The sequence below is a fragment of the Musa acuminata genome, chromosome BXJ1-10 (genome assembly GCF_036884655.1).
Source record: "Musa acuminata AAA Group cultivar baxijiao chromosome BXJ1-10, Cavendish_Baxijiao_AAA, whole genome shotgun sequence".
NCBI lineage: Eukaryota > Viridiplantae > Streptophyta > Magnoliopsida > Zingiberales > Musaceae > Musa > Musa acuminata.
Window position 1 is genome coordinate 17,822,329 of NC_088336.1, and position 17,546 is coordinate 17,839,874.

Genomic DNA, 17,546 nt, shown 5'->3' on the forward strand with positions numbered 1-17,546 from the left:
TGAACTGAGAAGTAACAATGCCTGCAACTCATCATCAAGAGATATTTTCATAGAGGATAACTGGTTAGTAATACTCTGCATTTCATTCAAATGATCAGCAATAGAAGCACCCTCTCTATATTTTAGGTTCACAAGTTTTCAGATCAAAAAACCTTTGTTGCCAGCTGTTTTTCTTTCATAGAGACTTTCCATGTTTTTCCAAAGAGAATATGTAGAAATTCAGTAGAAACATAGTGAAAGACACTATCATCAAGCCACTATCTAATAAACCCAATTGTTTTTCGATCTAACCTCTTCCACTCATCATCTGTCATAGTTGTCGGTTTTGCACTATCCCCCTGTAAAGGTCCATACAAATCTTTGAAATATAAGAGATCTTCCATTCTTGGTTTCCATATCATCCAATTGTTTCCATTCAAACTAATCATATGAGAAAAATTACTTGCCTCCATGTTCAAATACAAAAATTAAATCACCAAAACTCCCTGCTCTAATACCAATTGATGGGAATATAAACAGGAATAACCTTTATATATGAACAAATACTAGAAGACTATAATACGCAGCGAAATTAAATGGAAGCATAATCAAACAGAACACCAAGATATACGTGGAAAACCCCTCCAATGTAAAGGGTAAAAACAACGGGGCAAACAAGAGATAATCTACTATGAGAATAATGAATATACAAATCTCAATCTCTTGCCCTAAACCCTAGCAACAATCTCAGGAGAATAACTGGGATACAAGGATCATGTCACTACCCATAATATCTAAAACCTCCCCAAGTAATCACAGCAAGAGTCTACTATAGATTTGATCTAACCTGAGATAGAACAATGCTAGATGATTGAGAACAGCCTCTCTGCGTTGTCCTTGTCTTCTTCCCTTTTTTTCTCTTCCTTTTCTACCTTGTTTTCCTCATTTTCTTTGAAATCTCATGGTTGTTCTCTTCTCCCACGTTGCTGCCCTATTTATGTCTTTTTTTGCCTCCAAAACACAGCCTCCATACCCCCCCTAATGTTAATTAGGGTTAGGTTAAGAGGGGGTGAGTTGTGGGCTGCCCAAGCCCACTATGGACTGAATTTGTGGGCTGCCAGCCTAACAATTCCCAGGTCAATTTCTCTTGTTATACTTGGAACTATTTGTAGTTTGCTAACATGATATATGCATGGTGATATCAAATGCTTTGTGGTGCTTTTTTGGCAGGTGGATCTGAATAGGGCAGGGGTGCCTTTACTGGAGATTATCTCTGAGCCCGATATGAGGAGTTAACTTGAGGCTGCAGAATATGCTGCAGAGATACAGAGGCTGGTTAGGTATCTTGGAATAAGCAATGGAAATATGCAGGAAGGTTCACTTCGTTGTGATGTAAATATTTCTGTTCGTCCAGTAGGACAATCAAATTTTGGAACAAAGGTACTATTTGCTTATTTCATAATCCACATGGTCTACTGTTAGTCTTTCATATAAATAAAACACCGAGTCCTTGTCATCTAGTGTTGATCGGGGTTTTTCTTCTCTTTCATCGGTAGATAAAAGTAGTTGTAACCTTGCAACATGTCAACATTTGACCATGCAGATGCATTTTTTTTGCCAATTTAACTCCTGTTAGTTTAATACTGGTTACCTACTCTTTCACCAGCATTAATCTAGCCTTAACACTCTTTTAAGTCTCACACTAACTGAGTAATTCAAGGGTAGTGGTACAGTAACACGGTTTTTTACTTTGTAGGGATATATATAATATATGCAATTTTACATGGGTATATAAGATATTTCATGAAGTTACAGGGTTACACTAGAAAATTTTTCTAAACAAAATTAATATACTGTAATAAAGAAAGATAAACAGAGAAACATAACAATTTATATGTGCTGCTTACATGCTAACATATGTATAGGTTACTAAAATGGCTTGTGATATTGAAACCCTATAAAATATATGTACTGTTAGCAAAATGTTTTACTAACCTATATCATGCAATAGGAAGACCACTGGACGCTAGTTGGGCTTATAATAAGATCACAAATACTTCATAAAATAATTACTAAAATGATAAAATTATTCCAAAAATTACAGGAAAAATGCTATAAGTATCACTAAGAGTAGTTACAATGTAAATCTGTCCTCTTCTTTCCTAATTTTATTAGGAGTGCAATTTGAAGGTCTTTCCCATCCTGACTTATATTAGGATTGGGCTTCTCTTTCCTATCTTTGTCTGCTTCTCTTAATCTTTGTGAACACCCTTTTATTTTTTAATTATTACATTTTCTTTATTGTCACATTTTCACTACCTGGTGTGTTAAGCTAATTGTTTCTTGTTGGCATTCTCACTGGGAATCTGACTTTAATTAAGCATACTATGTTTCTTTTCGGAGAAACAATCAATCGTTGGTTATTTCTCTTTTGCCTTGTGCTTTGACCTTAAATCTTATGTGATATCACATTTTTAATTGGGTTAAATGCTCTTTCTGATAAGTTTTCTAAGAACATGATAATATCATAAAAGTCATTATATTGATAAATAACTTATATATGATAAAGTCGTTTGGCTTTATATCTGTTGATCACACTGAGTAGCTCTCTCATATATCCTCCTACCAAATAACTCACAAACTACAACCAAACCAACATGACTGCAATTTATTTATTTATGGTCTTACTGTGGTGGCTTTTATAGGAAAGGATGCTAGTGTTGTTTCTATGTATGCATTCATGTATCACATTCTAAAACATCCATACATGGAGTTCAAATAACACATTGTGTGCATCACAAAAGTTTAGTGATGTCTCATTTTACCCCTTTTTTTCATTAGTTTTAGTGAGATACTTTTTGAACTTTTATCAAAAGGTGGAACGGTAAAGTCATTGATAGAAGAGAAGGATTTAGTTCAGGCAAGTATATTTTACACTTCTATTTAGATGCATGATAACATTAGATAATTTACTGATGCGAACAATTCCAGTTAACTTACATAAAATCTAAACTTCTTTTCTGCATATTTTGACATATTTTCATGCCTTAAATAGTGAGTCACTGAAACAAGTGATGCACTTAGCACATGTAGTTTTTGTGTATGCCCCACAATCCAACTAAGGAGCTTATATGATTTTGGAAATCATTGTTCTTCTCAATATTAAAGAGAGATGATGTAGTCCGTGCATATGCATCTGGTTATCAACCAAATGATAACTAAGTCTAGTATTTCTTAGTCTCTTCAGGATTTTAAACACCGAAACTATTAGATGTGGTAAAGTTGCTTTACACATTTGAGTTCTAGTAATTCTGAACAAATAGCGCTTGTTAATGCTTTTGTTTTTTTATTGTAAGCAGTTACACAATTTGTTTTTATTTTCAATTGTCTGTAGTAGACCTTTAATTGTTTCCATTTTAGATTTTTTTGCTTCATATGTAGTAGTAGACGAGGATGAGTTCTAGGCATGTTCTAACAATTATTTCAAGTCAAAAAATGTGTTCCACATGCAATGAGACTGTGTCTGGACATGTGATAGGCCTTATAAATATTGGTTTAAAGGGATACTTTTGAAATCCATGTATTAGCTCGATTAATGCATGCAGCCGTCTCCTTTTACATCAACTTCTGACATGTACGTCTTCAACTCTGTTTAAGAGTTTTTTTTTTTGTTAAATAACAAGTGATAACTTACGATTTGTGATTATACTCGAAACAACTTTTTGATTTGAAAAATAACTGCTAAAGTACTAGCACTGCTGAAACATTAAAAAAACAAGATAGATGTGTACCTTGCGAAACTTTGTATATCATTTGTATTTTCTTGTTCAAATTACTGTAATTCTCGGTTGAAAACCTCTATCTTGAATATGGTTTTAAAGTTTTAAACTCTGGTTCTCCAGGTAATGAAGGAGTCCAAGGGCAAGGCAAATCTATTGGTTTTGAACAAAATCCTCGCTGATAAATTAAATGGAGGGAACTAACAAAAGTTGAAAAGCTTGATGAATTAGTATTTGTCTGTCGTGCCCATCTTCTCGCATTAGTTTCGTGACACAAGTGATGAAAAGAATAGAAAATAAAAATAATTACTGAAGAAGCTTTATTGAAGAAGTGAAGAAGCTTTATTGAAGAAATGAAAAATGCTTCAATACATTAAATATTTCCTCTCCTATTTATACAGATTAGAATACAAAAAGCAATGAGGTTGATTCATTTTTTGTCCACAAATAGGTGAGAGTACATCCATCAACTATTTATATCTATTTTGTTAGTATAAATGGTGGCCCAAAATCTTCTTTTTCCTTTTGAAGCCTCAGCGCTGTAAATGTTTAGACGACCAACGCATCGACAGATGCATTGCCTCAACACGTTTTCCTTTTGAAGTCTTACAACATGCATTTTCTTAGAATTTACATGTTAATGTCTTGCTAATTGGTGAGGTCTTACGATGATTTGGCAAGCTCATATTGGTTTAATGAAAACTGTTTAACCTTAATTTCAGATTTCTTCTACTGTGGATCCAGGAGTATGCTTCAGAAACAATTAGATGCCGAATCCGAGCTTAATGTACCCTCCTTTTTTTTTTGCTTTTTTTGCTTTTATAGGAGAATATTTTCTGTGCTGCTTAATCTGAAGCCTTCCTTTAACATCAGATATTGTAATTTTGGTGAACAAGTGAGCATATATATTGATGTATGCATTAAATTATGTCATCCAAGTAGCCATCTGTGTCTGAGTCGTCTACATGTAGTGCTACAACTGTTATGTATGAGCTGCGTGGTAATGCTGCAACCGGAGTTCGCCATCATAGACAACTTGGCGGCACGACGAAGCCGGAGGCGGTGCCATCGGCGTGCTTACAGGATGATTCCGCCGCCGTGTTCCCGTAGGTGAGCTTGATGTCCTGTAACCCGATTCCGGTGCAGGGGTTGCTGGCGCTGCAGTCGAAGTTGACCGCCACTTCCGATGCAGACGATCCATGAATGTCATTGTACGTCACGCCACTGATCCTGACGCCGGAACTCTGTGGGGAAAGACGGTTAGCTTAACACGACTCATGTCGTCGTTGTTCCTCTCTTATTTCCTTTTTTCTTCAACTGATGAAACATATGCAGAGGTAGGTGATGGCGATGGCGATGGCGATAGCGATGGTCAACTCACCTGGTCGGGGCATCCTCTGTCGCCGGGGCAGTAGTTCTGGTCGATGATGATGGGGTTTTTGACGTTCTGCATCACGGCGTGCTCGAACACCACCCCCTTCACGAACCCCTGGCTCGGCCTCCCCCATGTCTTTATCCGCAGCCCATTCTCCGTCCCCGTGAACACCGCCGTGTTCACCGTCACGTTCTCCACCCCCTCCTCGTCGTACTCCTTCCCCAGGCTCCCGATGCTGTGGCCACCGCATCAGGTCAGCTTCGTCTCAGCTAATGGTTCACTGGTTTCTGCTTGCAGTGCTTATTTACCTTATGCCGTGGCCTGGGCCGCACGCCACCTGTTCGATCCACAGGTTAGTGGTGCCGGGCCCGACGGAGATGCAGTCGTCGCCGGTCTTGATGCTGGCCCCGGTAATCGTCACGTGGCTCGACCCTTGGACGTGGATGCCGTCGGTGTTGGGGCTGTTCCCCGGTGCCGTGATCTTGACGTTCTGCACTGTCACGCCATCGCAGCCGTCGATCACGATGTGGTATAGCTCGCTGTCCGTCGATGTCAGCCCGCTGATCGTGATGTCCTTCGAGTTCCTGAACGTTAGCGACTGCATAGGCAGAAGACGATCGATTCATCTTTATCATTTATCATTCGAAGTAGATTGCGAGTGTAACGTGATTAGCTCACCGAGGCTCCGGCGGCGCAGCTACGTCCGGCGGCCTTGCAGGCCCAGAGGGAGGATCCGCGGCCGTCGACGGTCCCGCCGTACACCGACACGCCCTCGACGTGGTGGAACACGAGCCAGTCGCCAGCCCCGCCGAGATCGGACGGCGAGACGAGCGTCCCGTCGATCTGGACGGTGATCTTGCTGCAGCTGCATGGGCCAGCGAAGGTGGCTTGGCCGACCAAGAAGTCCCCGGCCGGCACGTACATGGTGGCCGACCCCGCCGAGCCGCAGGCCGCTTCCCATGCAGCGAGCAGCGACTTGGTCGAGTCGGTCCGGCCATCTGACTTGGCGCCGTAATCGGCAATGTTGTATGCTGCTTCCCCATACGATACAAGGTCGTCGAAGACGACCACGAGGAGGAGAACGATGAAGCTCCTGAGCTGAGCCATGAAAGCACCGCAGCCTCTACTGAAACCAATACACTCGGTGGAGGTGTTGGAGAGCTTGATGAATGGACTGCTGATATTTATAGGGTTCGTGTGAAGGTGTTTGTGTTGGTGGCTGAAGGATGAAGGACGAAGCAAACACAGCCCGAGATTTACGAGGGAACACTCCCTCAGGTGCATGCATGTGAGAGAATGCTGTATTTTATTAGCATTTCTGCTTTTTGATTCTTGGGTTTGGCATTTTTAGAAGACAAGTAGGCACTAGAAAACGGGTTCTTCGATCCGTCAAAGGAGAAGAAATCCAAGAATACCATGTGCACTTGGTGTTGAAAGTCAACCGAGGTAGGAACACGGTGAGACCATTTCGGTTGCTGCAGTCAAGATCTCGATGGCAACTGCTGCTGCCATTCTTGAACTCGGGTTTAGCTTGCAAGTCATCTGATTGGGTTCTGCATTCTTGTTGGAAGAGCTAATCGAGTTTGAGTGGCACGAACTGGTTGATAAGAAAGGCATCAAACCTCGTCATGCACTGTGACAAATTTAGATGAGTGGAGATGAAGGCGGCATTAATTTGAGATGTTAAAGTCAAAGAAGTAACATTTCCGTCAACCATAGGAAATATTGGCCTCTAAGTGTGGTTTTTTGTTCCTTGGTTAATCGGTATACCCCAAAGTCACAAGCCACCAAATGTTAAAGTCAAAGAAGTAACATTTCTCGTAAACCATAGGAAATGTTCCTTTCTTGGCTTAATTGTCATTCACAATTTTGCATGATATCATCATTTACCATCTCATTCTTTTATAAATCATGATACATGTGTGCTATCAAAAAGTCTCTCGCCCACAAGATATTCAATTAGTAGACTTCCTCAACAAAGTCTCTCGCCCATAAGATATTCAATTTTATTGATCCAATATTAACATCCTTCGTAGAAGCTCAATCTTACGAGAGAATGATAGAAGATCATGATAAAAGCACACATTGAATAGCGTTCATGCTTCCTTATATCCTCTATCAATCTATAATTAAGGATCAATCGTATATTTGAATAACTGATGTGTGATTTGGGTGATTAATCGACGGAAATCTCTCTATCAAAACTTGTATAAATACTTATTACCTCAATGAATAAAATTCATCTCTTTCACAATCTATTCTTCAATTCTATATTAAACACATATATAACATAGAGGGATGTTTGGCATTTTTCTGAAGCTATTCTCTGTCTAATAAATCTAATTATTTTGCGATCTAACCTCTTCCACTCATCATTTGTCATAGTTGTGGGTTTTGCACTATCGCCCTGGAAAGGTCAATACAAATCTTTATAATACAAGAGATCTTCCATTCTTGGTTTTCATATCATCCAATTGTTTCCATTAATTCTAATCATGCGAGAAACATTACTGGCCTCCATGTTCAAATACAAAAATAAAATCACCAAAACTCTTACTCTGATACCAATTGATGCGGATATAAACAGGAATAACCTTTGTATATGAACAAATACTAGAAGACCATAATACGCAGCGGAATTAAATGGAAGCACAATCAAACAGAATACCAAGATATACGTTAAAAACCCCTCCAATGTGAAGGGTAAAAATCACGGGGCAAACTAGAGATAATCCACTATAAGAATAATGAATATACAAATCTCAATCTCTTGCCCTAAACCCTAGTAACAATCTCAAGAGAATAAATGGGATATAAGGATCACTTCACTGCTCACAATATCTAAAACCTCCCTAAGTAATCACAGCAAGAGTCTACTGTAGATTTGATCTAACCTGAGATAGAACACTGCTAGATGATTGAAAACAGCCTCTCTGTGTTGTCCTTGTCTTCTTCCCTTTCTTTCTCTTCCTTTTCTGTCTTGTTTTCCTCCTTTTCTTTGGAATCCCGTGGTTATTCTCTTCTCCCACGTTGCTGCCCTATTTGTGTCTTTTTCTGCCTCCAAAATGCAGCCTCCACACTCCCCCTAATGTTAATTAGGGTTAGGTTAAGAGGGAGTGAGCTGTGAGCTGCCCAAGCCCACTATGGGTTGAATTTGTGGGCTACCAGCCTAACAACCTCCCCCTTCAGCCCATAAGGGAGGATGTCCCATGACTCCTCAATGTGACGCCATGCCGACCAGTTATCGGCATATCTCCTGTCCTTCTTTTGGTAAAGTTTTTGTCAAATTGTCTGCTCCGTTGTCATCTGTGTGAATTTTCTGAAGCTGCAACTACTTCTCTTCAAATACATTTCAAATCCAATGGTATCTGACATCTATATGCTTTGACTTGGAATGAAACATTGGGTTCTTACACAAATGGATGACACTCTGGCTGTCACAATGCACCACATAATTTTTCTGTTTCAGCTCCAATTCTTGTAAGAATTCTTTCATCCATAACATTTCTTTGCATACCTCTGTAGCAGTAATATATTCTACTTTTGTGGTGGAGAGAGCAATACACCTTTGCAACCTGGATTATCATGACACAGCTCCCCCTACAAAAGTAATTACATAACCTGAAGTAGACTTTCTCGTATCTATATCTCTTGCCATATCTGCATCTGTGTAACCTGTCAACATATGTGGTCCATCTCTAAAGCTTAAACAAACCTTAGAGCTCCCTTTGAGATATCTAAAAATCCACTTCACTACTGCCCAGTGCTCTTTGTCTGGATTTGCAAGAAATCTGCTAGTAACACCCACTGCATATGCGATGTCTGGCCTCGTACATACCATTGCATACATTAAACTTTCAACTGCTGAAGCATAAGAAACCTTTTGCGTTTTTTCCTTCTCCTCATCACTCGATGGACTCTATTCTGAGCACAACTTGAAGTGACCTGCAAGAGGAAAACCAACTGGATTTGCATTGCTCATACTGAATCTTTCCAATATCTTCTCGATGTATTTCTCCTGTGACAACTAAATCTTCTTATTTTTCTTGTTACGGAAAATCTGCATACCTAGTATTTGCTTTGCTGGCCGCATGTCCTTCATTTTAAAAGACTCACTTAGTTCCTTCTTCAACCTATCAATTTTAGACATATTTTTCCCAAGAATAAGCATATCATCAACATAAAGTAAGAGAATAATAAAATACTCACCAAACCATTTGATATATACACAATGATCTAAAGCCGGTTTTTTGTATCCATTTTCTATCATAAATGAATCAAACTTTCTGTACCATTGTCTTGAGCTTGCTTTAGCCCATACAAGCTCTTCTTCAACTTGCAGACAAAATTATCTTTACTTTTGACTTTGAAGCCTTCTGGTTGCTCCATATAAATTTCCTCCTCCAAATCACCATGAAGGAAAGCTGTCTTCACATCTAACAGCTCAACCTCCAAGTCCTGTCTAGCAGCAATACCAAGAGCAACACGAATAGAAGACATTTTAACAAAAAGATTGAAAATCTCTTCAAAGTCAATACATTTCTTTTGACCAAAGCCTTTCACAATCAATCTAGCTTTGTACTTCGGTTGAGAACAATATTCTTGAGTCTTCAACCTAAAAATCCACTTGTTCTTTAAGGCCTTCATTCCATTTGGTAGCAGCACCAAATCATAAGTGTGGTTCTTCTGAAGAGCATCCATCTCTTCCTGCATAGCAAGTAAACACTTCTCTTTCTTCTCACTTTCAAATGCTTCCTGGTAACTCTCTGGTTCACCTGCATCAGTAAGCATTACATACTTATCTGTAGAGTATCTTCTGGAAGGTTGACATTGTCTAGAAGATTTTCTCAACTGTGGTTCTGTTGGAACTTGCTCTCCTACTTCTTCTTGCTCAACATGTCCTGTAGGTATATCAATATCAGGCTCTACACTATCTTCCTGCACATCTCCCCCAACACCGTGATATACTGGAGGAATAACTGGGTCACAATTTATTAATCCTTTGCAGAAGTCTTGGCCGGTGTCTTCTTCTTCAAATCTTCAAAGGTTTGATCCTCAAAGAAGACTATATCTCTGCTTCTGAACACCTTCTGCTTTTCTGGATCGCAAAACCTGTAACCAAAATGATCATATAAGTAGCCAAGAAAAATACATTCTTTAGTCTTACCATCCAGCTTGGACCTCTCATTGTCTGGAATATGTGCAAATGCACGACAACCGAACACTCTTAAATGCTTGTAGGAAACATCTTTCCCTGACCATACATGCTCTGCAATATCACCATCTAGGGCTGTACATAGTGATAAGTTGATCACATCAACTGTAGTCCTCAAAGCCTCATCCCAAAACCTTTTGGGTAGCTTGACCTGTGAAAGCATACATCTAATCTTTTCCATGATGGTGCGGTTCATCCTCTCTGCAATTGCATTATGCTGAGGTGTACCAGGAACTGTCATCTCATGTTGGATCCCATGTGACCTGCAATAGTCATTAAACAATCCTGTATACTCACCACCATTATCTGATCTTATGCATTTCAATTTCCTTTCTGTCTCCCTTTCAACCCTGGCATAAAACTCTTTGAAGACATTAATCACATGATCTTTAGTCTTCAAAGCATAGGCCCAAACTTTCTTGAAAAATCATCTATAAAAGTGACAAAATAAAGTGCACCACTTATACCAAGAACATCAACAGATTCACTAGGAGTTTTTGTCCTCAAAGGACCACATACATCTGTATAAACACGGTCTAAGACATGCATTTTTCTAGATAAAGCAGCACTAGCAAATGAAACTCTATGTTGTTTACCAGCCAAACAATCAATACAAGGGTTCAGATGTATATCTCTGAGGTCTGGTAATACCTCTCTCTTGGAAAGAGCTTGCAGCCCCTTCTCGCTCATGTGTCTCAATCGCCTATGCCACAACTCCATACTGAAGTCTTTCTCTGTAGCATTTAACTGCTCACCATAAGCTTTAGCCTGCAACCTGTACAAAGTATGATATTTCTTTCCACTAGCTATAACAAGAGAACCCTTACTGAGCTTCCATTGCCTTTTGTGAAATCAGCTTTCATAGTCTTCATCATCTAGTTTTCCAGCTGAAATAAAATTCAGCCTCAAGTCAATCACATGCCTCACATCCTTAAGCACCAACTTGCAGTCAATGTTGGTCTTTAAATGGATATCACTCATGCCTATGTTGTCTATTGTGTCATAGTTGCCCATCTTGACAACACCGAAATTTTCAGACCTGTATGTAGCAAAAAACTCTCGATAGGGTTCCAGGATCAATTAACAGTGTATCAGTTTATTATTTTATTTATTAAAGATTTATTATTTGACCATTGTTAGTGCTTCTATTTGGTTATAACTGTTGCTTGATATAGCACAAATGATCTTAAATTTTTATCACAGAGATTGATGGTTAGCACACTTTTGCTTGTTGCATTCACAGGTTGAAATAAAGAACATGAATTCATTTTCTGCAATGAATAGGGCCATAGATTATGAGATCTCAAGACAGATTCTTCTTCATAGCCAAGGTCCAAGTGATCAAATTGTACAAGAAACTCGTTTATGGGAAGAAGGTGCTCAGGTTGTCATCTTCCTTCTAGTACGTAACTCCATCTCCATTAGTTGTACATGTAATTTTTTATATTTAATCGTGACTTTTTCTGTTTGCAGAAAACTTTTACAATGAGGAAAAAGGAAGGACTAGCAGAGTACATATATTTTCCTGAGCCTGACCTACCTGAAGTTATTCTGACAAAAGACTATGTTGACAAAATTCAACAAGTTTTGCCTGAGCTCCCAGAAGCAAAACGCAGACGATATGAAAAATTGGGTCTCAACATGCAAGATGTTCTCTTTCTTGCCAATGACAATCATGTAAGTATCAATTATGAATGGTAAGTAACTTTAGAAATAGTAGCTATTTTTTGTTAAGCTGGTAAAAGATGGCCACACTGAGCATATAAATTTCTCAGGTTGCTGAATTTTTTGATGCTTCTGTTGAGAATGGTGCTGATGCAAAGTTGGCTGCCAACTGGATTATGGGCGACATTGCAGCTTTTCTGAAGAATGAATGACTTTCAATGAATGAAATCAAATTAACACCAGTAGAGCTTTCTGAGTTAATAACTTCAATAAAAAATGGAACCATTAGTGGGAAGATTGGGAAGGAGATAAAAGTGTGATCTTTTGCACTTCCTTGGTATGAACATTTTATTCAATACTTTTATTATGGCACATCTGATGTAAATGAAACTGTCGATAACTAACTAGCTACTTGTCTCATCAAGAAAAATGGTTGTGGTTTCCTAATTTTTTTCCTTATTGTCACATTTTCACTACCTAGTGTGTTAAGCTAATTGTTACTTGTTGGCATTCTCACTGGGAATCTGACTTTAATTAAGCATACTATGTTTCTTTTCGGAGAAACAATCAATCGTTGGTTATTTCTCTTTTGCCTTGTGCTTTGACCTTAAATCTTATGTGATATCACATTTTTAATTGGGTTAAATGCTCTTTCTGATAAGTTTTCTAAGAACATGATAATATCATAAAAGTCATTATATTGATAAATAACTTATATATGATAAAGTCGTTTGGCTTTATATATGTTGATCACACTGAGTAGCTCTCTCATATATCCTCCTACCAAATAACTCACAAACTACAACCAAACCAACATGACTGCAATTTATTTATTTATGGTCTTACTGTGGTGGCTTTTATAGGAAAGGATGCTAGTGTTGTTCCTATGTATGCATTCATGTGTCACATGCTAAAACATCCATACATGGAGTTCAAATAACACATTGTGTGCATCACAAAAGTTTAGTGATGTCTCATTTTACCCCTTTTTTTCATTAGTTTTATTGATTCAATGTCCGCATATACTTTTTGAGCTTTTATCAAAAGGTGGAACGGTAAAGTCATTGATAGAAGAGAAGGATTTAGTTCAGGCAAGTATAGTTTACACTTCTGTTCAGATGCATGATAACATTAGATAATTTACTGATGCGAATAATTCCAGTTAACTTCTAAGCTTCTTTTCTGCATATTTTGACATATTTTCATGCCTTTTACACTTTTGTTCAGATGCATGATAACATTAGATAATTTACTGATGCGAACAATTCCAATTAACTTATAAGCTTCTTTTCTGCATATTTTGACATATTTTCATGCCTTTTACATTTTTGTTCAGATGCATGATAATATTAGATAATTTACTGATGCGAATAATTCCAGTTAAATCATGATACATGTGTGCTACCAAAAATCTCTCGCCCACAAGATATTCAATTAGTAGACTTCCTCAACAAAGTCTCCTGCCCATAAGATATTCAATTTCATTGATCCAATATTAACATCCTTCGTAGAAGCTCAATCTTACGAGAACATGATAGAAGATCATGATAAAGGCACACATTGAATAGCATTCATGCTTCCTTATATCCTCGATCAATCTATAATTAAGGATCACTCGTATATTTGAATAGCTGATGTGTGATTTGGGTGATTAATCGAGGGAAATCTCTCTATCAAAACTTGTATAAATACTTATTACCTCAATGAATAAAATTCATCTCTTTCACAATCTATTCTTCGATTCTATATTAAACACATATATAACACAGAGGGCTATTATCCTCCATTACATTATCAACTCTCCAATTATGATGATAATCTTAACCCAAACAACTTAGAAAATTACTTCAACCATGATAATCACAATAATTACATATGTAGTTCCGATGTCCTAGTAATAATAACTAATAAAAAAATTATTTGACACCTCAATAAAAAAATTGGATATACAATAAAACTTTATTGATCTCACCCCAAGCCAACTACTAGACTCAATATACACGATAAATCATTTGTGTTTATTAATACACACACGAAAATATGACATTAATGTAGGTAGTGATGGGGATATAAACAGGAATAACCTTTGTATATGAGCAAATATTAGAAGACCATAATACGCAGCGGAATTAAATGGAACTACAATCAAATAGAACACCAAGATATACGTGGAAAACCCCTCCAATTTGAAGGGTAAAAACCATAGGGCAAACTAGAGATAATCCACTATGAGAATAATGAATATATAAATCTCAATCTCTTGCCCTAAACCCTAGCAACAATCTCAAGAGAATAATTGGGATACAAGGATCACATCACTGCCCACAATATCTAAAACCTACCCAAGTAATCACAGCAAGAGTCTACTGTAGATTTGATCTAATCTGAGATAGAACACTGCTAGATGATTGAGAACAGTCTCTCTGTGTTGTCCTTGTCTTCTTCCCTTTCTTTCTCTTCCTTTTCTGCCTTGTTTTCCTCCTTTTCTTTGGAATCCCGTGGTTGTTCTCTTCTCCCATGTTGCTGCCCTATTTATGTCTTTTACTGCCTCCAAAATGCAGCCTCCACACTCCCCCTAATGTTAATTAGGGTTAGGTTAAGAGGGAGTGAGCTGTGGGCTGCCCAAGCCCGCTATGGGTTGAATTTGTGGGCTGCCAACCTAACAACCTCCCCCTTCAGCCCATAAGGGAGGTTGTCCCATGACTCCTCAATGTAACGCCATGCCGACCAGTTGTCGGCATATCCCCTGTCTTTCTTTTGGTAAAGTTTTTGTCAACATGTCTGCTCCGTTGTCATCAGTGTGAATTTTCTGAAGCTGCAACTGCTTCTCTTAAAATACATTTCGAATCTAGTGGTATCTGACATCTATATGCTTTGACTTGGAATGAAACATTGGGTTCTTACACAAATGGATGACACTCTGGCTGTCACAATGCACCATATAATTTTTCTGTTTCAGCCCCAATTCTTGTAAGAATTATTTCATCCATAACATTTCTTTGCATACCTCTGTAGCAGCAATATATTCTGCTTATGTGGTGGAGAGAGCAATACACCTTTGTAACCTGGATTGCCATGACACAGCTCCCCCTACAAAAGTAAGTACATAACCTGAAGTAGACTTTCTCGTATCTATATCTCTTGCCATATCTGCATCTGTGTAACCTGTCAACACATATAGTCCATCTCCAAAGCTTAAACAAACCTTAGAGCTCCCTTTGAGATATTTAAAAATCCACTTCACTATTGCCCAGTGCTCTTTGCCTGGATTTGCAAGAAATCTGCTAGTAACACCCACTGCATATGCGATGTCTAGCCTCGTACATACCATTGCATACATTAAACTTCCAACTGCTGAAGCATAAGGAACCTTTTGCATTTTCTCCTTCTCCTCATCACTCGATGAACTCTATTCTGAGCACAACTTGAAGTGACCTGCAAGAGGAGAACCAACTAGTTTTGCATTGCTCATACTGAATCTTTCCAATATCTTCTCGATATATTTCTCCTATGACAACCAAATCTTCTTATTTTTCCTATTATGGGAAATCTGCATGCCTAGTATTTGCTATGCTGGCCCCATGTCCTTCATTGCAAAAGACTCACTCAGTTCCTTCTTCAACCTGTCAATTTTAGATATATTTTTCCCAAGAATAAGTATATCATCAATATATAGTAAGAGAATAATAAAATCCTCACCAAACCATTTGATGTATACACAATGATCTAAAGTTGTTCTTTTGTATCCATTTTCTATCATAAATGAATCAAACTTTCTGTACCACTGTCTTGGAGCTTGCTTTAGCCCATAGAAGCTCTTTTTTCAACTTGCAGACAAAATTATCTTTACCTTTGACTTTGAAGCCTTCTGGTTGCTCCATATAAATTTCCTCCTCCAAATCACCATGAAGGAAAGTTGTCTTCACATCTAACTGCTCAACCTCCAAGTCCTGTCTAGTAGCAATACCAAGAGCAACACGAATAGAAGATATTTTAACAACAGGAGAGAAAATCTCTTCAAAGTCAATACCTTTCTTTTGACCAAAGCCTTTCACTATCAATCTAGCTTTGTACTTAGGTTGAGAACAATATTCTTGAGTCTTCAACCTAAAAACCCACTTGTTCTTTAAGGCCTTCATTCCATTTGGTAGCAGCATCAAATCATAAGTGTGGTTCTTCTGAAGAGCATCCATCTCTTCCTGCATAGCAAGTAACCACTTCTCTTTCTGCTCACTTTCAACTGCTTCCTGGTAACTCTCTGGTTCACCTATATCAGTAAGCATCACATACTAATCTGTAGAGTATCTTCTGGAAGGTTGACGTTGTCTAGAAGATCTTTTCAACTGAGGTTCTGTTGGAACTTGCTCTCCTACTTCTTCTTGCTCAACATGTCCTGTAGGTAGATCAATATCAGGCTCTACACTATCTTCTTGCACATCTCCCTCGTCACCGTGATATACTGGAGGAATAACTGGGTCACAATCTGCTAATCCTTCTGCAGAAGTCTTGGCCGGTGTCTTCTTCTTCAAATCTTCAAAGGTTTGATCATCAAAGAAGACTACATCTCTGCTTCTGAACACCTTTTGCTTTTCTGGATCCCAAAGCCTGTAACCAAAATGATCATGTGAGTAGCCAAGAAAAATACATTCTTTAGTCTTACCATCGAGCTTGGACCTCTCATTGTCTGGAATATGTGCAAATGCACGACAACCAAACACTCTTAAATGCTTGTAGGAAACATCTTTCCCTAACCATACATGCTCTGCAATATCACCATCTAGGGCTGTACATGGTGATATGTTGATCACATCAACTGCAGTCTTCAAAGCCTCATCCCAAAACCTTTTGGGTAGCTTGGCTTGTGAAAGCATACATCTGATCTTTTCCATGATAGTGCGGTTCATCCTCTCTGCAATTGCATTATGCTGAGGTGTACCAGGAACTGTCATCTCATGTTGGATCCCATGTGACCTGCAATAGTCATTAAACAATCCTGTATACTCACCACCATTATCTGATCTTATGTATTTCAATTTCCTTTCTGCCTCTCTTTCAACCCTAGTATAAATCTCTTTGAAGACATTAATCACATCATCTTTAGTCTTCAAAGCATAGGCCCAAACTTTTCTAGAAAAATCATCTATTAAGTGACAAAATAAAGTGCACTACTTATACCAAGAACATCAACAGATTCACTAGGAGTTTTTGTCCTCAAAGGACCACATACATCTGTATAAACACGGTCTAAGGCATGCATTTTTCTAGATAAAGCAGCACTAGCAAATGAAACTCTATGTTGTTTACCAGCCAAACAATCAATACAAGGGTTCAGATGTATACCTCTGAGGTATGGTAATACCTCTCTCTTAGAAAGAGTTTGCAGCCCCTTCTCGCTCATGTGTCTCAATCGCCTATGCCACAACTCCATACTGAAGTCTTTCTCTGTAGCATTTAACTGCTCATCATAAGCTTTAGCCTGCAACCTGTACAAAGTATGACATTTCTTTTCACTAGCTATAACAAGAGAACCCTT

The 17,546-nt window shown here is 38.4% G+C and overlaps 1 protein-coding gene across 1 annotated transcript; it reads right to left on the minus strand.

The window, feature by feature from the left end:
* Nucleotides 1–4,556: 4,556 nt before the first annotated feature.
* Nucleotides 4,557–6,363, minus strand: LOC135594914 (polygalacturonase-like). Its single transcript, XM_065085419.1, has 4 exons — nucleotides 5,812–6,363; nucleotides 5,442–5,731; nucleotides 5,140–5,368; nucleotides 4,557–5,002 (listed from the first exon to the last, which is right to left on the minus strand). The coding sequence occupies exons 1-4, from the start codon at nucleotides 6,238–6,240 to the stop codon at nucleotides 4,784–4,786; spliced, it is 1,167 nt and encodes a 388-aa protein (XP_064941491.1). The 5' UTR covers nucleotides 6,241–6,363; the 3' UTR covers nucleotides 4,557–4,783.
* Between the last annotated feature and the right edge of the window lie 11,183 nt (nucleotides 6,364–17,546).

Bases quoted from the DNA above. Each gene is read 5' to 3' on its own strand.
- LOC135594914 (XM_065085419.1), bottom strand. From the start codon at position 6,240: ATGGCTCAGCTCAGGAGCTTCATCGTTCTCCTCCTCGTGGTCGTCTTC. The intron at 5,732-5,811 runs GTGAGCTAATCA...CTGCCTATGCAG, and splicing joins GCTGCGCCGCCGGAGCCTCG to TCGCTAACGTTCAGGAACTC. The intron at 5,003-5,139 runs GTGAGTTGACCA...CTTTCCCCACAG, and splicing joins ACAGAGGATGCCCCGACCAG to AGTTCCGGCGTCAGGATCAG.